Genomic DNA, 26,267 nt, shown 5'->3' with positions numbered 1-26,267 from the left:
CAAAGTCTGACAGATAGCCATATAGCATTTAAAAGGAAATGAAAAGAATTTCTTAATGACAACTCCTTCTACTCATTAGATGAATTTTTGGACATAGTAAGTGGGTAATTTCCCCAAACCCCACAAAAAAATATTAAGTGTCATGTAATATTTCGTATAATGTAATATATTGTATACACAGCTTTTATTAACCTGACACGTTCCACATCATTACGAAGTGTCGTATTCATGATCTATAGAACAAGTACAAATCTAATCTCATCTCGTGTTTCATTTCGCGCAAAAATCTAACGGTGCTACAGCGACTCTGATCACTCGCTGTGCGGCGTTCAGTTGTTACTCCATGGCATGGCATCGCCACGAGTGCTTATTTCGCTGCATAGAAATACATTCCATTCCAGAAATTAAACTACCTTTTATGATATCTGTAGAATACTGTATTGGCCTATAGATAAACAACAGTTTCTATTATGTTTACAGCACAGTCAATTTTAATATTCGCATGTTTGCTTCAACGGAGTTACGTTGGCAACATGAACAATCACGCGTCATCTGTGATTCAAACCGCGGTATTTGTGTTTAAATCTGTACTGAGTACTGCGATCGCTGTTCCGAAGCCGGTTGAAATCAGTTGCTGCGACGCGTTGTGTAACTTTCGAAGTACTAGAACAAGTCTTTTCTCCAAGGTGTTTTCTTAAATATTTTTATTCACTATGTATGAAATATTCTCAGACCGTGAAATACAAGATCTGCAGAGAAGTAATCACCAGAGGCGCAGTATAGATGTGAAAGGTAGTACTGTGCAATCCTTTCATTTAATATAGCTTATAGTTCCCACAGCAATACAGTTCGTACATGAGCACGTAACACGTTTATTGCGCAGTGCGTATCGTTGACTGACATCTTTTGAAGACCTGATTTATTCTGTCAATTAGCCCTATCGTATGGAGCGTTGCGTGTTAGCTGGGAAATAACGTGAGCGGTTTTGTATTTTGTTGTTGTTTTCACCCGTAGATATCATTTACAAGTATGGTATACTTGTCTTAGTATCACACAATTTAAGAACAGCGGAATAAAGTAATTCGCATCTACAAACTTAAAGGTCCAGTTTGACTAGGATGGGACAGGTTTTCGGCTGTCTCCTTGCATCTCGACATTTTCCTGAAGTAATTTAGGGAAACTATGGAGAACCCAAATCAGGATGGCTGGTTGAAGATTGGAGATTTAAATAGTGATAAAAGCCTCACTTTACAATGTTCATTTATTTCTCACTCACTGTCATGGCGCCTACTATACACTTCTTTTTTCATTTTGCTGCTCATTATAAGCTGATATCAGAACCATTTTGTGTACCACAGCTTCCCATTTGCTAGCCTGAAAATGTGATTCAGTATCACTCAACCCCGAGTGAGATGTTGAGTTCAGGAAGAGGATAAGGTGTTAGTATTACACATTGCATAGGTTTGGAAGTAAGTTTTTACTGAAAAAGAAATAAAATCGAAAGTGAAATGTTGGATATTTTCTTGTCATTATTATTATTTGTTACATTTTTCCCCAAACCCCTACTCTTTATTTAGCAATCCTTCAATGTATACAGTGTCTTACTTAAGTCATTTAACTGCCTTTTTAAGTAAGTTTGTTTTAACAAATTTTATCTTCATTGGCAGTTTATTGTACAATAATCTTAGTCTTTGGTGGAAAATGCATTTTGAGTTTCATATTTTTTTCTTTCTTGGTATATGTAAGTTCATTCTAGATCATGTACAATGGTCATTAACAGGGCTTTTTGTTCAGTAATTATCGACGTTATTTTTGATGTGCACGGCTATAGGTAAATGGACTCGTAGTGCTGTTAAATTCGCGAGTGTTTTGAACACATCTTTATAGTATGCTTTATGACTATTTTTGTTTATTCTTATAGCCCTTTTCTGTAAACTTTCATATTTAATGCATTTGTTCCCCAGAAAAGGATGCTATAGCTGAAAATTGGGTGTACCTATGAGTAATATGTAATTAAGAGAGACTGGCTACTACACACTGATGACATGACTCTAAGGGCATAGGATACTGATGACATCCTGTTTGCAAGTCTTCAACTGAGAACCAATCTTCGTTTCTAAAAATTTTGGATTTGTGACTGTCTACAGAGGTGCCATCTGCATTTAAGTGTCATTTTCCTTCTTCAAACAGAAATCCATGGCATTTGTTTTCTTTATGTTCAGTTTCATTTTATTGCATATTAACAAATTGTAAACTTCCTTGCATACTTTATTTGCTTTCTCTGCAAAGAGTTCTCGCATTGTATGACATTGCTGTCATCTGCGAAACTTGACTATGTGGGAAGTCATTGATGTATATCGGGAACAGCATTGGTCCTAATAGGCTACACTGAGGAATTCCTGTATTAATATATGTTGATGCTGAGAGGTGTTCTAGCATTCAGTAGTAGCAAATCAGATGGCTTAGAATGCACCACAAAAAACTATTACTGTAGATACCCTTCCATAAAATAATTTTAGCCTAATTGTGTCTCATTACTGCTCAAAAATGTTACATTAATACATACCAACATAGTGTAACCAGCTACCCTAGCAAAAAATGTAGGATAGGTTGGGAAAGTGACAGTTTGGTTTTAAGTTGGCTAAGCCAGTGACTGTGAATATAAAGTCGTAGATATCATGACATACTGATCTAAATATGTAGCCGCAGGTCCAGATAAGACTAAAAAGTGACAATTCGATTGTGAGTTGACAAAGCAGAGTCAAATGATTTAGAGTTAATCTGTTAAATTGATATGATAGTTTAGTTTGCAGTTTAAAATAGGCCTATGTATAACATGTACTTGAGTAATTATTCCTGTAAAATATGGGGAACGAACAAGGAAACAGCTGAAGGCATATGATTTGAAACATTGCACTATCATGATTCTGTTTTGAATCTTTTTGGTGCTATTGTAGTTTGTTGAGGCCCACAAAGAACCCTGCCTATTTTGTGATTTCTTTCTCTGTTATTTGTTTTGTGGTGCCTGACATAATTCAGGAATGAAGAAATGGCCTTCATTATCTTTCACTTAACCTGTTTTAACTCTTTGCATTCAAGCTTATACTTGTTGACCTAAATGGGAATGAAATGTTCACCCAAAAATATCCTCTTATTGGGAGTGGTTTAATAAGCAATATAGTGAAACAGGCGGATGGGAAAAAATGTGAAAATATGAAGAAATTAGTCACATTTCCAGCATGACTTAAGTTAGATCCATGGATTTCTCAAGGAATAAAGACAAGATGTAAAACTGTGTCTGTCAATCAGAAACAGCTCTGGTGTTGATGCTGTAGCTCATTATAAGACCTATTGTGAAATATTATAGACAGTAATACAGATACAGACATCAATGCAAATGCATTATGAGAAAAACGTAGCCAAGTCACTTAACAAAATAAAGACAATGTGTGATTATAGTGACTATGGAGACATAGAATGATAGATGAAGAGCAGCAGATAGCATCAAGAGTATGCAGTGTTGCAAACATTTTGTAACACAGTTCATAACTGTTAATGGGAAAGGGGTAGGGGGGGGGGCATCCAGTTCAGTAGATGCTGCCATGGAATATCTCAGACCAGTCATTTAAAACAAATTCAGTGATATAAATATGGCCCTCACTATTCTGGCAGAAGTAATGTTACTATAAAATCTGGAAAATAAAAAATCTTGTGGTTATGATAAAATAACAGCAGAGTTAAAGAGTGTTCTTCTGAGTCTAGTAACATACTAACAACAAAAATAATAAATTATTTACAAAATTATGTAATTGGAGAGAGAAATAATCTAATCAACAAGCGGTGGCAGGACACATACATATGATGGTTGTAGTTGCCTAGCTTTTAGAGCCAGTGGCTCCTTCTTCAGGCAGATGGGTTGAAGGGGAAGGATGAGGGGTGAATGAAAAGGACTGGAGAGGTCTAGGAAAAGGGGTAGATTTAGGGAAAGTCGCCCGAACCATGGGTCAGGGGAGGCTTACCCTACATGATGAGAAGGAAAGACTTCCTTCTCATCCCATGCAGTAGGCCTCCTCTGACCTGCAGTTCTGGGTGACTTTCCGAAGTCCACCCCTTTTCCTAGACCTCTCCAGTCCTTTTTCTTCCCCTTCAAACCTTCTGCCTGAAGGAGGAGACACGGGCTCTAAAAGCTTGGCAATTACAACAGTCTTTTATGTGTGTGTTCTGACACCACTTGGTGAGTAGATTTTTTTATCTATTCTATGTGGTAACATATTAAGTTATTTGTGTTATACTTTCTGACATGTTGCACACCCATGAGAATCATCCCATTTTTGGGCCTGCGGAATGAAAACTGAATTTAATCTAAGCAGTCATTAATCAGAGGAACATTTCCCAAATGATTTATATATGCATTCTTGAAAATTGTGGAAAAGGATATACAATTGGCTAGAGTGTGGATGCTATAACCTGGCAGTTGTAAGTGTAAACAAGTAAATAAACAAGAAATCACTGTCCGACAGGGTGAGAAGTGGTGTCCAGAGGAACAAGCCGTGCTCCCCCCCCCCCCCCCCCTCTCCCCCACCCCCAAAAACTATTTGACTTACAGGTCTGAAATTTGTATCACTTCATTTGTTTTCCTATAACTATAAGGTTTACAAAATATGCTACTTGACCATATTCGTATAAACACTGAATTTTCCTGAAGCATTTTTTAAAATTTGAAAAATTGGAATTTTTCATGTTAAAAAAAAAAAATTTGTCAACCACACACTATTTGTTATTGCTCTGTGTGCTTAATTCCATGGTGGTATTCCAATGAGAACACAGTGAATTTTTTTACTGTAATTTTCTTTGCCAACTGTACCACAACTTTGCACGCTGGTTCATAAAACTAAAGTTAAAATTAATGTATTGTGTACTAAGGAAGCAAATTTAAGTCTGATTTTAACAATGTAGTAAACAGTGCAATATAACAATTAACCTAAGTAGTGTAAGGGTTATTGCGTCTTTTTCATTTTCTATGACTTTTATTTGGTTTTTATGTTGATGACACAGCAAAAAGTGTACTGTGAATATAAGGATGGCTTTGAGCACTATGGGACTTAACATCTATGGTCCTCAGTCCCCTAGAACTTAGAACTACTTAAACCTAACTAACCTAAGGACATCACACAGTACTCAGTCATCACAAGGCAGAAAATATCCCTGATCCCGCCAGGAATTGAACCCGGGCGCTGGAAGCGAGAATATAAGGAATCCGGTAAAACATCAACTTTCTGACATCACTGCAGCCGGAAAATGATTCTGCAAGAACAGAACAAACGATGACTCAAAAGAAACGCTCAACATGACAGAAGTGCAACCCTTCTGCAAATTGCTCCAGATTTCAATGCTGAGCAATCGACGAGTGTCAGCGTGCAAATCATTCAACGAAACATCTATATGGGCTTCCAGAGCTGAAGGCTCATGACTCCATAACAAAAGCTTTATGCCTCGCCTGGGCCCGTCAACATCGCCAGTGGACTGTTTGTGACTGCAAACATGTTGCCTGATTGGATGAGTTTTGTTTCAAATTGTATAGAGTGGATGGACGTGTATGGGTATGGAGACAACCTCATGAACCAATGGACCCTGCATGTCAGTAGGGGACTGTTCAAGCTGGTGGAAGCTCTGTAATGATGTGGGGCATGTGCAGCTGGAGTGACATGAGACCCCTGATATGTCTAGATAAAAATCTGACCGGTGACACGTATGACAGGATCCTGTCTTAATACCTGCATCTTTTCATGTCTATTGTTCATTCCGATTGAGTTGGGCAATTCCATCAGGACAATGTGACACCCCACATGTCCATAATTGCTAAAGAGGGACTGCTTTGAGTTTAAATACTTTCGCTGGCCACCAAACTCCCCAGATATGAACGTTATTGAGCGTATCTGGGATTGCTTTGCAACGTGCTGTTCAGAAGAGACCTCCATCCCCCATCGTATTCTTACAGATTTGCGGGCAGCCCTGCAGGATTCATGGTGTCAGTTCCCTCCAGTGCTACTTCAGATATTAGTAGAGTTCATGCCACGTCATGTTGCGGCTCTTCTGTGTGCTCGCGGGGGCCCTACACAATATTAGGCAGATGCATCACTTTCTTAGGCCCTTCCGTGTATATTTGCTATTTGGTACATGACACATGGTAAAAAATTAAAAATGGGATGAGTTTTGTATTGAGAGGTATACATTAATATCTACAGTAATAAGATACAATAAAGTAACTCAATCCGTAACAAACTGTCATAATGTACAGAAAAATGTATTAACTTTTAAAAATGTGGTGCAATAGCAACACACAGTAACATAGCAACATGAATAGGCAATCATTTGTAATACGCAAGATACAAATGTTTGATAAGGTCAGTGGCTTAGTGACAGACGTGGGAAGAAATATACAAAAACTAGGGCCTGTGGCTCAGGTGAACCAATTACATTGAAACAGATATTAATCACAAACCTGCTGAGAAGAGTTACACACATCTGTAGCCAGGCATTGATTTAGTTGCATTAAATGACAGTCTGGTATCCCTTCGCAAATCGCCAGTAAAAAGAGACAAAGAAACATATATATGCACAGTAGTAGTTCAAGAAAGTGTCCGAAGTGTCCCAAATTATATATGAGAAAATGCAAAGAGTGAAACATATGTATCTGAAATTATAATGCAACTGAAAGAGTAATTCAATACTAGCACTACAAGCAGTGAGAAGATCAAAATATTGACACTTCTTCTGAAAAGTTGAAGCTTTCAAAGGATTGAAAATTTAATTTGTATCTACAAACTATTTCGTGAGAAAAACAAAACATTTAGTCAAAGTATGTAGTAAGTTAGGAGCTCATAGTCAGAGATGTAAATGTGTCGTAAATAAACATATTGTGAACTGAGACGATATGTCACTGTTTGCCTGGAAATAAGAATTTCTTTTCTGTTGAGGAAGATAATTACACGGTTCATAAACGAAAATCATGTGTTGGGAAACCTTAACGAGATGTCAACCATCCCAGACGGAAAACAGCATTACTCATATTTTGCCAGTTAAGACTCAAGAATTGCATTCACATTGTTGCAACTGGTACCCATAGTGTATGTGTGTCTGTAGTGTTAATGAAAATGTGAGGCTTGTGTTGGAACTTCCTGGATTGAGAGTTGACACCTGATGCTGACTGTCATCATGTACAAACACTGTGTAGCTCAGATCATTTGTAATCCTGCACAGCCAAGGTGTTTATGTGTCAACATGTGAGCACTGTCCAAATATACATTCTTTCATGACATGTGTATGAGAGTTGTTTGACGAAAATGGAATTGAGTAACAAACTGTGGAAATCTACAGACAGACCAACTCTCCAAAGACATGTATCTTCTGTGGCAGGCTTCTAGGAAAACATTGTCAAAAATTTTAAAAATAGCCCCTTCTAGGAAAACATTGTCAAAAATTTTACAGAGTGATTTCAGTTTCTGTGCAGAGTGGAATTTCACTGCCACATCAAGTGGCAAAGGACCATGTTATGGTATTGGGATACAATCAGGAGACTTGCTTTCTGTGCCAATCTGCAGTGTATATACAATTATCAGATGATGACACCCTACAGTTGTATGTGTGCTGTTCCTAGAAAATTTCAGTGTGTCACTTTCATTATGAAATTAACAGTGAGACTGCTGAAGGAGCATCTCTCCTTCTTGAGTAGTTAACACAGATTTGCACAGTTGCAGGTGCCCACAAGCTACACTGTGTTGTTCCCACTGGCCAAACAAAATCCAGTTGAATATTTTTCCAGTTCCCCATAAATCAGAAAGGAGTGTTGAACATCGATTCAACAAGATTCGTACCTCAGTGATATCACTGGATACGTTGCCTGCATGTATGAAGTTTGTTGCTGGCTTGAATGTTTTTTGAATGTTAATTAAGATAACTATATGGTTACAATTAGCTTCTACATCCTCACAGCGCTTCACCTTCATTTGCGTACCACAAGAAACCTGACATCTTTACTCTGTACAAGAAAGACATTCTTGCAAAGGTTGACTGAGAAAAGGAATAGGCCAAATTTCATTTCACCAAAATTTGAAAAAAAATGTCATATCTTGTTACCCAGTAATGAAGCATGGTAAGTCCTGATGATACATTTGTGATTGCATTTGTTTGTATAAATATGAACCCTTTTTTCCATGCATTCCACGCCTGTTTGGCTGGAATGGTTATATTGTTTTGCATCAATGTAGGTTGGAGGACATAGTCTGTTACCTTGCATATTGCAAATGCTTGTGTTGACCTGTTCACATAGCTACCTTACTGTGCATTGCTAGCACAATATATTTTTTAAAAGTTAACATGGCTTGCGTGCCTCAGAGATACAGATAGCCGTACTGTAGGTGCAACCACAACGGAGGGGTATCTGTTGAGGGGCCAGACAAACGTGTGGTTCCTGAAGAGAGGCAGCAGCCTTTTCAGTAGTTGCAGGGGCAACAGTCTGGATGATTGACTGATCTGGCCTTGTAACACTAACCAAAACGGCCTTGCTGTGCTGGTACTGCGAACGGCTGAAAGCAAGGGGAAACTATGGCCGTAATTTTTCCCGAGGGCATGCAGCTTTACTGTATGGTTAAATGATGATGGTGTCCTCTTGGGTAAAATATTCCGGAGGTAAAATAGTCCCCCATTCTGATCACCGGGTGGGGACTACTCAGGACGACGTCATTATCAGGAGAAAGAAAACTGGCGTTCTACAGATCAGTGTGCAATGCCCGATTCCTTAATCGGGCAGGTAGGCTATAAAATTTAAAAAGGGGAATGGATAGGTTAAAAGTAGATACAGTGGGAATTAGTGAAGTTCGGTGGCAGGAGGAACCTGACTTTTGGTCAGGTGAATACAGTGTTATAAATACAAAATCAAATATGGGTAATGCAGGAGTAGGTTTAATAATGAATAGGAAAATAGGAATGCGGGTAAGCTACTACAAACAGCATAGTGAACGCATTATTGTAACCAAGATACACGAAGCCCACGAGTACCACAGTAGTAGAAGTTTATATGCCAACTAGCTCTGCAGATGACTAAGAAATTGATGAAATGTATGACGAGTATGATGGAGATAAAAGAAATTATTCAGGTAGTGAAGGGTGACGAAAATTTAATAGTTATGGGAGACTGGAATTTGTCAGTAGGAAAAGGGAGAGAAGGAAACATAGTAGGTAAATATGGACTGGGGCAAAGAAATGAAAGAGGAAGCTGCCTGGTAGAATTTTGCACATAGCACAACTTAAACATAGGTAACACTTGGTTCAAGAATCATAAAAGAAGGCTGTATACATGGAAGAACCCTGGAGATACTAAAAGGTATCAGATAGATTATATAATGGTAAGACAGAGATTTAGGAACCAGGTTTTAAATTGTAAGACATTTCCAGGGGCAGATGTGGACTCTGACCACAATCTATGGGTTATGACCTGTAGATTAAAACTGAAGAAACTGCAAAAAGGTGTGAATTTAAGGAGATGGGATCTGGATAAACTGAAAGAACCAGAGGTTGTACAAAGTTTCAGGGAGATCATAATCGAACAATTGTCAGGAATGGGGGAAACAAGTACAGTAGAAGAAGAATGGGTAGCTTTGAGGCATGAAGTAGTGAAGGCAGCAGAGGATCAAGTAGGTAAAAAGACAAGGGCTAGTAGAAATCCTTGGGTAACAGAAGAAATATTGAATTTAATTGATGAAAGGAGAAAATATGAAAATGCAGTAAATGAAGCAGGCAAAAAGGAATACAAACGTCTCAAAAATGAGATCGACAGGAAGTGCAAAATGGCTAAGCAGGGATGGCTAGAGGACAAATCTAAGTACGTAGAGGCTTGTCTCACCAGGGGCAAGATAGATACTGTCTACAGGAAAATTGAAGAGACCTTTGGAGAAGAGGACCACTTGTATGAATATCAAGAGCTTAGATGGAAACCCAGTTCTAAGCAAAGAAGGGAAAGCAGAAAGGTGGAAGGAGTATATAGAGGGTGTATGCAAGGGCGATGTAATTGAGGACAATATTATGGAAATGTAAGAGGATGTAGATAAAGATGAAATGGGAGATATGATACTGCGTAAAGAGTTTGACAGAGCACCGAAAGACCTGAGTCGAAACAAGGCCCCGGGAGTAGACAACATTCCATTGGAACTACTGACGGCTTTGGGAGAGCCAGTCCTGACAAAACTGTACCATCTGGTGAGCAAGATGTATGAGACAGGTGAAATGCCCTCAGACTTAAAGAAGAATATAACAACTCCAATCCCAAACAAAGCAGGTGCTGACAGATGTGAAAATTACCGAACAATCAGCTTAATAAGTCACGGCTGTGAAATACTAACGCGAATTCTTTACAGGCGAATGGAAAAACTAGTAGAAGCTGTCCTCGGGGAAGATCAGTTTGGATTCCGTAGAAATATTGGAACACATGAGGCAATAGTGACACTGCGACTTATCTTAGAAGCTAGATTAAGGAAAGACAAACCTAAGTTTCTAGCATTTGTAAACTTAGAGTAAGCTTTTGACAATGTTGAGTGGAATACTCTCTTTCCATTTCTGAAGGGGGCAGGGGTAAAATACAGGGAGTGAAAGGCTATTTACAATTTGTACAGAAACCAGATGGCAGTTATTAGAGTCGAGGGACATGAAAGGGAAGCAGTGGTTGGGAAGGGAGTGAACAGGGTTGTAGCCTCTCCCCAAAGTTGTTCAATCTGTGTACAAGCAGTGAAGGAAACAAAAGAAAAATTCGAAGTAGGTGTTAAAATACATGAAGAAGAAATAAAAACTTTGAGGTTTGCTGATGACATTGTAATTCTGTCAGAGACAGCAAAGGACTTGGAAGAGCAGCTGAACGGAATGGACAGTGTCTTCAAAGTAGGATATAAGATGAACATCAATAAAAGCAAAACGAGGATAATGGAATGCAGTCAAATTTAATCGGGTGATGCTGAGGGAATTGGATTAGGATATGAGACGCTTAAAGCAGTAAATGAGTTTTGCTATTTGGGGATCAAAATAACTGATAATGGTTGAAGTAGAGAGGATATAAAATGTAGACTGGCAATGGCAAGGAAATCTTTTCTGAAGAAGAGAAATTTGTTAACTTCGAGTATAGATTTGAGTGGCAGGAAGTCATTTCTGAAAGTATTTGCATGGAGTGTAGCCATGTATGGAAGTGAAACATGGACGATAAATAGTTTGGACAAGAAGAGAATAGAAGCTTTTGAAATGTTGTACTACAGAAGAATTCCGAAGATTAGATGGGTAGATCACATAACTAATGAGTAAGTATTGAATAGGATTGAGGAGAAGAGAAGTTTGTGGCACAAATTGACCAGAAAAAGGGATCAGTTGGTAGGACATATTCTGAGGCATCAAGGGATCACCAATTTAGTATTGGAGGGCAGCGTGGAGGGTAAAAATCGTAGAGGGAGACCAAGAGATGAATACACTAAGCAGATTCAGAAGGATGTAGGTTGCAGTAGGTACAGGGAGATGAAGCAGCTTGCACAGGATAGAGTAGCATGTAGAGCTGCATCAAACCAGGCTCAGGACTGAAGACAACAACAACAACAACAACAACAACAACAACATGTTTTTCAGTGCTCTGTCATTTGATTGCAGTTCAGCTACACCAATGTTAAACTAGTACAGATAGTGCTTCACAGTTAACGAGCAACAGAAAATGCTAACATTAAATTTAAATATTTAATTCTAATAATGCAAGTTGTCATGAAATGGAAAAATAGCAATGACTTGACAGCCTTATATGGCTTTTGTCATTTAATCTTCTGTTATAAGTTAGTGGTAAGTCAGAAGCCCTGCAGGCTATGTGCTGCATGCTGTGCTTACCAGTAAAGTAAAATTTATTTTAATATGTTCACACCTGAATAACATCATGTAATTTGGCACACACATTAAAAATGTATAAGTAACATACAATTTTTCAAAAAAAAAAAAAAAAATTGTTTGAAATTTCAAGAATTTAAAAAAAATGCTTTTGGAAATTTCAGAGTTTTATGAAAATAGTAAAGTAGCACATATTTTAGAAAGCCTATGAGAAACTGAACAAAATCGTACAGCTTTTGAGATACAATCATTTTGAGGTTTCAGAAAATGACCAAAATCCCAAAACTTGAAAACTTTAAAATTTCAAAAATGAATGGTAAAAAAAAGTTTAATTTGGCATTTTTATGCTGACATCTGCTAGTATCAATACCATCATTCAAGTAGGCTAAATAGAGGCTACTTGCAGACATTTAACAAATTCAGATGCACTCTGCAAGGACGGAGAAGTTGAATGAAAATCTGGAGGAAAAAGTAAGCTCTGTACTCATAGAATTTGTTAGGTAAATGTAGAGAACCAGTATTCAAGGAAAACTATACAACAATTCTGCTGTTTCACTCGTATAACTTGTTTAGGCACCCTGAAAATAAGATAAGGGCACTTGCTGAGCCGTACAGACGATTTTCACTTGCTTCATATTTGAATTGAATAGTGCAGAAAGTGGCTTATATTTGGATGAAGTACCAATGGACTGTGGTTTTGTTGCCTCCATAATTTACTTTTATGTGGTTTTTCCTGTGCTGTACAGTATACATCATTTCATTGTTTAACATTTTATTTTTATCTTCTTTATTTTCCAGGAGGGTGCATTCTAAAATCAAAAGGTAGTGATGTCCTCAAAAAGAAAAATGTTTTTGCTGATCTCAGTAATATTATGAGACATAAAAATGAAGCTGAATCACTGATAGATGATGATCACCAAATTTCAAACCTGTCTGCTTGTGACAAGAAAAGCAAAAATGTAGAAAATGACAATGGCAAGGGTATGCACCAGAGATTGTATGAAAAAGTGATAGCTGAGAAAAATATCTTTCCTGGTGCATCTTGTGAAGTTCCTAATTATCTTCTAGATGCTCCATATTTGTACAGTGAAAGTATCCTCTTCGATGAAAGCAGTAATTCCACTTTCGGCGAGAATTCCAGAATTGAGGAAGATGTTTTCTTTGGAACATATTATTCCATTTCAGAAGACGAGAGAGAATTAATTAGCACAGCTAACTGGGATATGGATACACCTGAAACTATGTCTGGATATTGTTCTGAAGAGGGAAGCTGCGATACAAGTTATGGTAAGAATTATTCTCTTCTTTTGTATATGTAATTTGTTTGAACAAAAATCTTAACTTTTAAAGTTATAGGATAGTTGGCATAAAAGTGTGCCCATCTTAATGCTCAGGTAGATTGTGAACTTAAGCTTCCACACCATTCTTAGCCATTTCTGTACTTTTTGTGATGCAGACTCCCTTACAGGAAGAAGAGACAAACTTTTGTCATGAAAAACTGCAATGTTTCCATTATTGTTCTTTATAACATTTTACAGATGACCGATGGCTTGAGAAACCTCTCTGGAAGACAAGTGAAGGACTTCACCAGATTGTTGAAGTGCCAGAAACATCAAAATGTGAAACACTGATGAAATTGGAAGACATGGAGTTTACCAGTTTCTTTGCTGAAATTCCAAGTTCTGTAAAAACAACTTTAGGTACTGTATTTGTACTGATTTTATTCATTACCTTATTTATGCTCTTTGGATCATTTCTGCACAAGGAAATACTACTTGGCACATGACACTGTGTGGGTTGATTCTCCAGCCTTACTATCAACCACAATACTTCTACAGTTGGACTAACATGATTAATTGCCAAGACAAGAGTACCATGAATGGTAGGAAGAAAGGGGTTCAGAAGTTTGGTGAACTGATTCTATATATCTTCCTTTGCACACTAACATTCTCCTGATCATCTATACTTTGAATTTCACCTGTTTCACTTTCCTCCTGACATTTGAGGAACGAAAGGTGTTGCTGTACTTAAAAAGATCCCCCATAAAGCCTGCATATTGGATGTGAATTTAGGCTTTTTTATTAATAGCATGCACATCAGGCGTCCTATTAGCCACATGGTATGCCAGGGCATGTAACTGCGACATTTGAGAATATGAAAGGGATGTGTCTTCTAACAATGTAACACCTTCCTGAAGTGCAGTGAACAAGCAGCGGCATGCAGGTTTTTGCAGTTATGTTTACTGGCCTGTCCATTCATGCCCCCACAGCTGCTGGTATAATTCTATCATGCTGCCCTCCTCCAACTTGCTGTGGACATGTAGTTCATACAACAGGTGGTCCTTTCTCAAATCTTTTACCTACAGTAGGGTCATTCCATCTCAAATCAACTAACAGTCTCAACCTTGATATCTCAGATTTGGATGATTTTTTGCGGGTAATGTACCCACTAACACTAGTTTAAATTTGAAATTTCAAATTTTTTCTGACCTTTGGTTTTTGAGTTTCAAGGGTTTAAAAAAAATCAAGAAAATCTCTGTTTTTGATCAATCAATGATTGTTTCAAAATGCTGTAACTCAAAAACTATACAATGTAGATAGCTCAAACTTGCACCATTGTTTTCCTTTTAAAAATTCCCTTCAATTTGATATGTAACATGACTGGTACCTAAATCTGAAAATTTTTAACTGTTTCAAAGAAACATTTTTTGAAATTTTCAAAATATGTACCCTTGGTTTTTTTTATAAAAATTGTATGTGTTGTCCACTCTGACTACATGCATGCAAAATTTCATGATGGGATCTCAATGGATTCTTGTATAAAATATTTTACTACCGCAATACACACTAGTGAGGTGAAAAGCAGACCTTTTCTAGGCTATGAATACTAAGGTAGGCCTATGTAATTCCAACAAACTTAAATTATTATGTTGGCCTTTTTATGCAACATTACCCTCTTATTGTTTGTTAATTCATTAAATGACATTTTCATGCAATAATAAAATATATAAAAAAAATAATAACTTGAGACTCTTACGATTTTGTACGGCATTCACTTTTTATTATTATTATTATTATTAAAAAAGTGAGATTTTCATATAGGGTCAAGGCTCTAGTTTTGGCCATTATCCCACTTATGGCCACCTTGATGTAACGGGGAAGCTACACAGCATCCTTTCATCATAAAAAAAAAAAAAAAAAAAAATAGGAGGGAAAACTAAAACACCTGCAGTATGTCTTCATATCAGATTGCCTGAAACATAATGCAGTCGCTAGAAATCATAAAGCAAACCTTGCCTTTTGCACTTAAAAAGATTACATACTTTTCTGATGGCAGCGCCACATGATATAAAAATAAGAAAAACTTCAGTAATTTGTGTTTGCATAAAACTGATTTTGAAGTTAAGGCAGAGTGGGAGTTCTTTGCAACATCCCATGGCAAGAGCGCATGTGATGGCCTTGGCGGAACTGTTAAGCTGCTAGCTGCTAAAGCCAGCTTACAAAGGCCATATGACCAACAACTCTTAACACCCAAATCACTTTATATATTTGCCATGGAAAACATAAAAAACATTGACTTTGAATATTGCACAACAGAGGACTATGAACTGATCAAAGAATATTCACTTCCTCGGTTTAGTGACTCGAAAGCGACTGTGGGAACACAAATGTTTCACTCATATAAACCCTGCACAGAGTGTCAAATTAGCTCAAGCCTTATTTTAGTTTGGATGAGTCTCTTGAATGTGTGACAACACTGAACCAAATAACACTGTCACATCTGGAAGATATTACTGCTGGTTTTATGACAGTAGCATATGATGACTCTTGGTGGCTAGGATCCATTGAAGAAAAATACAATGACATGTACCGAATAAATTTTTTACGCCCAAAGGGTCCAGCCCAGTCTTTTTACTATCCACAACCAAGAGATATATTAGATGTCCCAGGAAATACTCTTTTACAAAGAGCGAATCCAACTACTACTACGGGAAGAACCTACACTTTAAGTGCTAAAGAAATGAAGTTGTCTTCTCTTGCCTTGGAAAAATATCTTAAAAGATCATAAAGAAGCTCGTTTAAATTATGTTACACCTACCCTCACTAAACACTAAGTTGTACAAATACCATGTGTATTAACTTTGTAAATACCAATTGGTATTAGAAATACAGTTCCATCCATGCAGATATCAACAAGTTAATCTTTTTCCCAAGTGAAATTACTTATATGCCAATTTCTAATATAAGGAACTTCTTGTAAATGATTACAAATAACACTGTAAAACCAAGAAAAAGATAATCTCTGCCATTTACAACTAAGGATGAAGGTGAGTGGCTTTATTCAAAATTTTAACTTGTAGCACGTATATTACCAATTAATACGTATATATACGTATATATACGTATATATACGTATATATACGTATATATACGTATATATACGTATATTACGTATATTACCAATTAAAATGTGTTCACTTCCTTCTGATGCATAGTTAAAAGAATCATGAACATTAAATTAAAACAACACTATATCATTTAATGAATTAACAAACAACAAGAGGGTAATGTTGCATAAAAAGGCTAACATAATAATAATTTAAGTTTGTTGGAATTACATAGGCCTACCTTAGTATTCATAGCCTAGAAAAAGTCTGCTTTTCACCTCACTAGTGTGTATTGCAGTAGTAAAATATTATTTTATGCAAGAACCCATTGAGATCCCATCTTGAAATTTTGCATGCACTTAGTGAGTTAGACTGGACATGTACAAGACATATAATTTTTATAAAGAAATCTGAGGGTACATATTTTGGAAATTACAAAAGTTTTTTTGTAATAGTTAAAATTTTTCAGATTTAGGAAGCATAGTCACGTTGCGTATCAAATTGAAGGGAATTTTTAGAGGAAAACAATGGTGCAAGTTTGAGCTCTCTAGGTTGTATAGTTTTTGAGCTATAACATTTTAAAACAATCATTGATTGATCAAAAACAGAGGTTTTTTTTATTTTTAAACCCTTGAAACTCAAAAACCAAAGATCAAAAAATTTGAAATCTCAAATTTAAACTAGTGTTAATGGGTATATTACCAGAAAAAAAAATTCATCTAAATATGAGAGGCCATGATTCAAATCATGTAGTACAATTGGTTGATTTGACATGGAATGACCCAGTACTCTTTGCTCTCCCATAGCGAACAAATGCTGCAAACACACAATAAGTTACAAACCACAAGTAATGTATAAACGCATGTACCACCATCTGCCCCCCCCCCTCCTCCCAAAAAAAAATGAGGATGATGATGATGGCCTGGAAATTGACTAATTTTTTAAAAAAAATTGACTATTGACTAAAATCTTCAATGCAACTGATAATTGCAGTAAAAAAAAAATTTAAATTCAGGAAGCAAGTAAATTGTCAGAAACTGTTAAAGCACAACAAACGATTTAACTAAATTACTGCTCAAAATGTTCAGGCACAAAGTTACTAATCTGGTCAGACCAAGATACAAACTTACAGACATGACGTTACTGTAATAATCTTTAAGAAAAACATAGTAGCAGCAGCATTCACTTCGTGAAGGAAGTGTACCAGGCCAAAGTCAACCTTCATATGTAGCATTCAACAACAGAGAAGACACAGTAAGCTTAATTGTTGAGATAAAGCAATGATATACACCGCACAAAAATGGCACATAATAGTGAAATGATTTAGAATTAGCAGACGCAAAAAAGGTAATAGTGCATAGCTCAATACTGAATCAAATAAAGGGCACAATAGTTGGCCTAACTACCATGAGACATACAATCAGTAAACAGAACAGAACCTTATGTGTGTAACCTGAATTTTTACTTTTCTTTGGAGAACTGAAACCTAAGTGATACCAAAGCCGACATTGCATCCTACACAATGTTCTAGACCAGACTATGCAGTAGCACTTAAACTCATCTGTTTTAACAGCCAAAGTTGCAGCTGGAGACAATGTTGTCTTTGCAGGAAACAGAAAGATCTGGCAGCTGCTCAATGATTACAGATCAGCAAAACGGCCATTACAATCATGGCTCTCAGCTTGATGTAGTGACCACCCCGTGCGCCACATCCTGCCCTGTCCTGATGTGGATCACTGTGGTTTGCAGTGTATGTCATTGTTCATGGCAACAACAGCACTGACCCTGCACTCACCCTCCCTGACTTGTGCCACGCTAGCTTAAGGAAGATCATGTCCGAAGTCCCAGCCAACCACCATGTATCAGCTGCACGCACATTGTCAAGTCAGCAGCTATCAGAACCTCCCCAATCCGGGCTTGCACACAGCTTAAGAAAAGCCTCCATATCGCCGCACACACCCTCTCATAACAGCAGGCTGTGTAAAGTGTCTGTGATGTGGTTCTCAATAAATCGAAATGGAACATATCCAACATGACAGAACTGTATACTACTTCATCCATTTGAACAAGACACAGGCAACTCGTGTACTTTTAACAGTAATAGAAACAAAACTATTTTGAGAATAAAGTAGTCAGTTGGCCAAAGTTAACATGCAACATGCCCGAAGAATATAAAATTAAATTTTGTTTCCACCATCTCCTTGTGGTCAATCTGACATTGTGTATATGCTCTGGGTTAACCAGGAAATCTGGGCTAAACCTGGGAATTTTTTTATCTGGGAGAAAACCGGTAAAAACCCAGGAATTTTCTAGAATTCCTAGAATTTTTCATTGTTTCAGTCTTCTGTTAAATTTTTGTGTTTTTTGACTGGTAAGAAGTTATAAGCAACAAAATGTGTCGAAGGCTTTAGGACGAAGACTATGGAATACTTCATAACAGCAAACTGTTTCCGATGAGCGTGACGTCACAAATGTTTACGTTAAGTCATTGTGAGTAGTTGCCAGCGGGATCGTGCACATGCACAGTTGAGTTGCATACGAGCAGTACCTTCTCCCACTTCTGGTTGCTTGCAGTGTGGCTGCAGTAATAGCAAGATTTATCATGGTACACAAAAAAATTTTCTGGCACACCCAAGCTGCCAGATATGCACATGCAAAGAACAGTCTGGGTTTTACTGGGGAAGAGCATAGTGACCCGTGTTTATGTATAGTGATTTTGCTGTTTGCTGATGTCCTATTTCCTCTTTGTTTACAGTTCACACGACAAAAAAAAATAGGATTTCTGTGGCTGGGAACTATCAGGTAAATGAAAATAAGTGCACATAATTATGAAAGGCAGTTATTAGTTTGTTTTCCAGTTTTCTGATTTTATTTCCACCTTTTGGCAGTCAAGCGTTAATTGCCTTGCACAACAATGAAGTTATTTTTGTCGCTTTGCAAAATATATAGCTTATCTACATCTACATCTTTTATTAGAATTTTCTGCAGATGCAGTCAATTGATAAGAAACGAAGTGTTTCATTCGACACGAATGGCTAGTTTCAACTGTTCACTGAATTTAAAGTGCACATTTTCATCTTCTGACGCCGTATTATGCCATAATAAAGAATCGAACATGGCACAATACGGAACTGCTATTCCAAGAAAATCTTGCATCCCAAAAAGCACACTGAAAAGCTTAATATCAAATTGAGGCCTACTTCATTGTGAATCTGGAGTGATGAATGTGCCCTTTCATCCGAATTATGCATTTTAGTATGGTTTACGAAATTCTTATGCTCTTGGTATATCCTCTGATGTACTATTTCTTTTATGATGTCATGTAAGGTCTCTTAATGCTATAGGTGTATGAATGTACGGGCTTCCTAAGTCATCATAGCTGGCCATGCACAGTAACGCTTGGTTTCTGGCACTGTCTGGTAGCTGCTGAAATGAACCCAAGTCAAAGAGGTCACGGGATCACGGGAAGATATTGCAAATGGCTCTTCGAACAACATTATTTCCAAAGGAAAGGTTCTTGTTTAACTCTCATTTAAAACTCCAAATAGCAAAACTCAAACCGAGCGAGGTGGCGCAGTGGTTAGCACACTGAACTCTCATTCGGGAGGACGATGGTTCAATCCCACGTTCGGCCATCCTGATTTAGGTTTTCCGTGATTTCCCTAAATCGCTCCAGGCAAATGATGGGATGGTTCCTCTGAAAGGGCACTGCCGACTTCCTTCCCTGTTCTTCCCTAATCCGATGAGACCGATGGCCTCGCTGTTTGGTCTCTTCCCCCAAAAACCAACCAACCAGCAAAACTAATCTACTACTTTAAGTGTCTAATTTCCTAATCTAATTCCCTCAGCATCACCTGATTTAATTGAACTACATTCCATTATCCTCATTTTGCTTTTGTTGTTGGTCATCTTATATCCTCCTTTCAAGACAATGTCCATTCCGTTCAACTGCTCTTCCAGGTCCTTTGTTGTCTCTGACTGAATTACAATGTCTTCTGCAAACCTCAAAATTTTAATTTCGTCTCCATGGATTTTAGTTCCTACTCCAAATTTTTCTTTAGTTTCCGTTACTGCTTGCTCAATATACAGATTGAATAACATTGGGGATAGACTACAACCCTGTCTCACTCCCTCTCCAACCACTGCTTCCCTTTCATGCCCCTCAGTTCTTAGAACTGCCATCTGTTTTCTGTACAAATTGTAAATAGCTTTTGTTTTCTGTATTTGACCCCCGCCACATTCAAAATTTGAAAGAGAATATTTCAGTCAACACTGTCAAAAGCTTTCTCTAACGTTGGTTAGCCTTTCCTTGAGTTATTTTCTAAGACAAGTCGTAAGGTCAGTATTGCCTTATGAGTTCCACCATTTCTACGGAATCCAAACAGATATTCCCCAAGGTCAGCTTCTACCAGTTTTTCCATTTGCCTGTAAAGAATTTGTATTGTTATTGTGCAGCCGTGACTTATTAAACTATTAGTTTGGTAATTTTCACACCTGTCAACACGTGCTTTCTTTGGGACTGGAATTATTACATCCTTCCTGAAGTCTGGGTATTTCACCTGTCTCATACATCTTGCCCACCAGATGATAGAGTTTTGTCAGGGCTGGCTCTCCCAAGGCTATCACTAGTCATAATGTAATGTTGTCTACTCTCGGGGCCTTGTTTCAACTTGACTCTGCCAAACTTGTCACGCAGTATCATATCTCCCACTTCATCTTCATCTACTTCCTCTTCCCTTCCCTTAATATTGCCCTCCAGTACATCAGCCTTGTATAGACCCTCAACATACTCCTGCCACCTTTCTGCTTTCCCTTCTTTTCTTAGAACTGAGCTCTTGGTATTCATAAAAGTGGTTCTCTTTTCTCCAAAGATCTCTTCAATTCTCCTGTAGGCAGTATCTATCTTACCCCTAGTGATATATGCCTCTACATCTTTACATTTGTCCTCTAGCCATCTTGGCCTAGCCATTTTGCACTTCCTGCCAATCTCAATTTTAAGACATTTGTATTCCTTTTTTCCTGCTTCATTTACTGCATTTTTGTATTTTCTCCTTTCATCAATTAAATTCAATACCTCTCTTGCTACCCAAGGATTTCTACTGTCCCTCATCTTTTTTCCTACTGGAACCTCTGCTGCCTTCATTATTTCATCTCTCAAAGCTACCCATTCATCTTCTACTGTATTTCTTTCCCCTTTTCTTGACCATACAGTTAAAATGCAGTCTGAGGGGCTTTTACCTAAGTGCAGCCGTTAATAACTGATACTACAACACAGCCCCAGATGGGCGGCACATCTGGCTCTTAGCATTGCTCAAACTCCCGTTCTACTCTCCAAAAGATGGCTGCCCTATACACCCTTGAAAAGGCTGCTGAGCTCAAAACAACGTTCACCAAAAAAAAAAAAAAACGAATATTCTAAAACTAACCACAGAAATATAGAAATTATCCGGGCAATAACAATTTAAAGTCCGGTTTTTTGGTCTGCCACTGTTTCTCACAAATAATATTCTTGTGGCATGATTTTGCTTTTCTCGGATTTTTAATACCTAACATGAACAAACAAACAAATAAAAATACACACTTAATTACTCATCTGCCTCTTTAAACTTTAGAATGCTGCCACTTGTTTCATCTCTATCAGTTTATTTATTACCAAAACCACTTTTTTTTCAGTCAAATCCCATATTACAATCTCTCATTAAAAAATGGTTCATACTCTGGCTAAATCAGCTATGATTGCTCGATGCAGCTCTACTAGCCATGTCTGTAAATACTTTATTTACATTAATTGGCCAAAGCATTGCCAAAATATTAGCTTTTGAAATTTCATAAATTTACAATTTTTAAGACAACAATAACTTTTAACTGTTATATATTTTTGTGGCGCATATAGGTAATTTAGCTTTACATATTTTTCTGCCCATGAGTGCCAACTCGCATGTCCGTGTCACTCTTAGTTCTGTTTTTATCAATTTTTCTCTGACATAATACCTCCAAGCATGCAAACATGGCCATACGCTCCCCTGCCAAGCTTCTGCACTGGTTTTGCCAAGGCCATGTTATCGCTAGCTGCTCGCCGCAGCCCTGTAGCAACTGCCAGCCAGGTGCTCTGTGGCGAAAAACTGCCGCCCTAACCTCCCGCCACAGCTTATATGCTCACAGTCACTCCCACTTGCTACTCCATAAATGCAGTGCATGGTGTTGCAAGTAGCACTAAACCCAATCTGCACCCTCAGAAACTACATCCCACACAAAGGTAATCTGTACATATGATAGCAGAAAAATTGAACAAGTCCCTATATTATCTTACGTAGCAGCACTTTGTACCCTAACTTAACTAAACTTACACTTAATACATTTATTCGTCAGTATTTCCATGATGCTGATATGACTGGCCAAAAGTTGAAAGTAATGAAAGCAGCACATACAGTAAGCACTACACCTTTTGTTGTCTTCTGTGTTGTGCCTCTGACCTGCATCAGTGCTGCAGCTCAGACCTCCGGTTCTGTTTCTCAAATTCTCCTGCCAGTCAGCTTACCCGATGCTGCTAGGATCAAACGAAGCTCACTTGATCAGTTTCCTATCAGCAAAGTTGTGTGGGTACCAGAAACTGGTCGGATGTAAACCCTCCCCCTCTGCTACCCAGACTTGACACAGTAAAGCCAAATTTCAGGGCGAAACCTGACACAAACATGCAGATTGTAGTGTTACCAAGAAAAACATGCTCACTACAGACTTTTTTGATCGCAAAAATTTGTTCCATTAAAGAACAGAAACGGCCCAAATCATTGCAACTCTACAACATTGAGACAAGTTTTCTCTGACCAAAGTGAAACTAAGAAAATATGTGACCAGAATAGTACTCAAATTGATTACATGATGATTTACCTGGTAGGTTCCAGCAACAACCCTGTCTCTAGTTCTAAGCCAAACGATAATCTAACTGCTGCTCAGTGACCAATGACAATTACAGCACTGTAAACTGAATAAAATCAAATATATAAAATATCCCATGGTGCAACATAATCCACAAATCAGCCTATTTTCCCCCAAAATAAGTAATCCTAAACATATAAACAAAAATAAAAACAAATTATATATACCATTCAGTTCCATATTATCATCAGTCAGCCCCAAGCTGAACTATCTCCACCACTATAAACAAAAAAAAATTATTGTGTGACCAAATCACAATAACCACTCATTAAAAATTGAATCGATATTCATATCATTATAAACAGTAAGAAAAAATGACACTCGATGTCCCTCTCTCACATTCACGTCCTATCATGTACATATAAGTGCTGTACAGTGACTACATCTGTTGTAGCCTGTATGACTAGTCATTATGAGAGAATTAGCTGTGTCAAGCAGCTGTTCCACAACTTCAAGTACCACTATACTGTTGCCAAGAGAAACATGAAAAACACTAGGCCATCCAGAAAATTCCTAAAATTAAACACACATGTAAACTGTATTCAGCAAGGAGTCCCTTGAAAAAAACCTTAGCTAACATACACATGATAAATTATCCTCAACATATAAGCATCATTAAGTAAACACGTATTCTTACTATATAAAAAAAGAAAAAGATTCAACCCCATCACAGTGGCTATTCGTACAGTCACAGCTCAGTTACATTCCTGGGTCCCAATGGGTTATGTGACTTAGGATACTCCAACCTGTAAGTGCTTGGGTGGAGCAGCTTACCACAACAAATGGGCCATGGTATGATTCAAAAAGCTGTTTGATCTCTCCATCTAAATCCATTGGCCGTTTCTTTGTCTCTACTAATAGTAAGTCACCCACCTTGTACTTTGTAGGCTTGTATCTTAAATCATGCCTATGTTTCCCCTGTAAGCCCCTTTTGCCAATTGTCCAGTAATTAGCTCCTGTCTCTTGTTCAGAAATAGGTGTGCCTGGTGGAAAGTTCACTGCCTCAGCTATAAGGCTGGCTGCCTTTTTATTCCACATTACTTCAAGAGATATGAACCCAGTGGCACTTTTTTTCACACTGTTCATGATGTCCTCAAACTTGGCCACAGTTCTGCTCAGATGGTATGCCTGTAGCTATAGTGTGTCCTGCACAATCGTCCAAGCTCGCGTATATACAGTACTTCTCAGCTAGATTTCCTGCTGGGTGGTAAACTTACGTTTCACACCTCTGGTGCATGAAGTTCTTCCATGCCTTGAAGGTGAATTGGGACCCATTGTCAGAGAGCACTGTTTTCGGCTTACCAATTTCATTGTGGTAGGACTCCAGTTTTTTAATCATAGTCCCACTAGTGTCCTTGTTCATCCCATACATCTTTACATGTTTGAAGAATACATCAAATGTTGGCAGAATGTACTTTTGCCCACCCCCTACTCCTTGGTAACAGATCGAACCCATCAATTGCTAGGTACTCTTTAACGTTTGTAGCCAAGATGTTTTGCATCTCCTCTTGACTGGTAATGGTGCTGTTTTTTTTTTTTTTTTTTACTTGCTGGCACCTGTCACAAGCACCTACTTGCTTTCTCACCTCACAGTCCATGTTATTAAACACCACTTAGTCTTGTAGTACTCCTATCCATTTTTGTGCCCCCCCCCCCCCCCCCCCATGGCTCAGATGCACTTAATTAATAAGTGACTGTACATGTTCTTGAGTCCAGCACAGTCACTATTACTATTTGCTTTCTTTCTTTGTGTGGTACAACACCCTTTTAAATATCTTGTAAAATCTCTCCAACTTCTCATGTCCCTTTGTACCTAGTCTAGTCTTAACTAGCTTCAAAATTGGATCTGCATTCGCCTCTCCTTGCATGTGCTCCTAATCTGTTTTCTCCTTCCACAACCCCCATATACATCATCCTAAATTCTGTTCTCTCTTCCTCCTCTTCACTGTTCCCCTCACTTCAAAGTGGCAAGCACGAGAAAGCATCCACCTACACAGTTTCAGTGCCCCTAACATACTCTATCTGGTACTGGAACCTTTGTAAGAACATTGCCCATCCAGTGAACCTCTTATTCAACAGGCTACAATCCTGCAAATAACTAAGGGCCTTGTGGTCAGTCATTACAATGGTCTCATGCCCTTCAAAGTATGTCCGGAACTTCATGAACTTCCACACCACTGCCAACAATTCTTTTTCAGATATGCTGTAGGCTAGTTCGTGCTTAGTCAGCATCTTACTTATACCACCAGCCACATGCTCTGCGGCAGAAAACTGCCACTCTAATCCCCCCTTCAGCTTGTACGCTCACGTAGCGTTCATGTTGCTGCACGTCAAAGATCTTCCCCTCTCCTTGCTGAGTCTAACTTTCAAAGTGCTGGAAAGTTCTCGCTGGTGTATAAAACCTTTACCATTCAAAGTATTTGTTTTTACAGCTTCGAGGGAGTGTACAGTTGAAAAGCGTATTTTTCACATGGGAAAAAGTATTTTTTTAACTGGGAGATCCAGGAAAAATTCTGGAATTATTTTTTCTTGTGTGCGTATACACGCTGCCTGAGAAATTTACACTTCACATTCACATGGATAAGAAAACATAAACTAGTCTTGTATTGTAAGCATAAAAATTAATAATTGCTGCAAGAAAACATCAAAATTATGGTATTTTTAGTTGCAGTGGAACATCTGATTCCTAAAATGTATGCGAAATAATCTTTTTGAGATTACTATTGGTGCTTCTTTGCAACAGTTTGCTGTCTTTGTACTACCACACTACGCTGCACTTAAAGACATCCTTTTGTTTTTCAGATGTACCAGATGTTCTGTTTGGTAGTGATTACGAAAATGATGGCCCAAAAATTCCTGTACCAGATCTGGAATGGTGACATTTTGTAAATATGTTCATATTACATTAGTCACAGTGTGTTGCTGTGATATTTAATGTGCAATTTTTGAAATTCATTTAAAGTGGATCATGTATTGTAAATGACAGATGTTCTATTTTCAGATTATATTTAAAATAAATTTATTTGTTTTTAATAAATTA

The 26,267-nt window shown here is 37.8% G+C and overlaps 1 protein-coding gene across 2 annotated transcripts; it reads left to right on the top strand.

Moving 5' to 3' along the window:
• The first annotated feature begins 318 nt into the window (after positions 1-318).
• On the top strand, positions 319-26,267 carry LOC126335543 (uncharacterized). 2 transcript variants are annotated; one of them, XM_049998931.1, is made up of 5 exons: positions 467-792; positions 12,703-12,885; positions 12,973-13,191; positions 13,443-13,604; positions 26,030-26,267. In XM_049998931.1, exons 1-5 carry the CDS (start codon positions 714-716, stop codon positions 26,104-26,106), a joined length of 720 nt encoding a protein of 239 aa, XP_049854888.1. In that variant the 5' UTR covers positions 467-713; the 3' UTR covers positions 26,107-26,267. The 2 variants fall into 2 exon arrangements, with proteins under 2 accessions (XP_049854887.1, XP_049854888.1); XM_049998930.1 differs by having other exon boundaries at positions 319-792; positions 12,703-13,191.

This window comes from Schistocerca gregaria, chromosome 2, assembly GCF_023897955.1.
Source record: "Schistocerca gregaria isolate iqSchGreg1 chromosome 2, iqSchGreg1.2, whole genome shotgun sequence".
NCBI classification, from domain to species: Eukaryota; Metazoa; Arthropoda; class Insecta; order Orthoptera; family Acrididae; genus Schistocerca; species Schistocerca gregaria.
The sequence above is the reverse complement of the archived record's forward strand: the minus strand, read 5'-3'. Positions and strand labels throughout refer to the sequence as shown.

Bases quoted from the DNA above. Each gene is read 5' to 3' on its own strand.
- LOC126335543 (XM_049998930.1), top strand. From the start codon at position 714: ATGTATGAAATATTCTCAGACCGTGAAATACAAGATCTGCAGAGAAGT. The intron at 13,192-13,442 runs GTAAGAATTATT...AACATTTTACAG, and splicing joins AAGCTGCGATACAAGTTATG to ATGACCGATGGCTTGAGAAA. The intron at 13,605-26,029 runs GTACTGTATTTG...TTTGTTTTTCAG, and splicing joins TTCTGTAAAAACAACTTTAG to ATGTACCAGATGTTCTGTTT.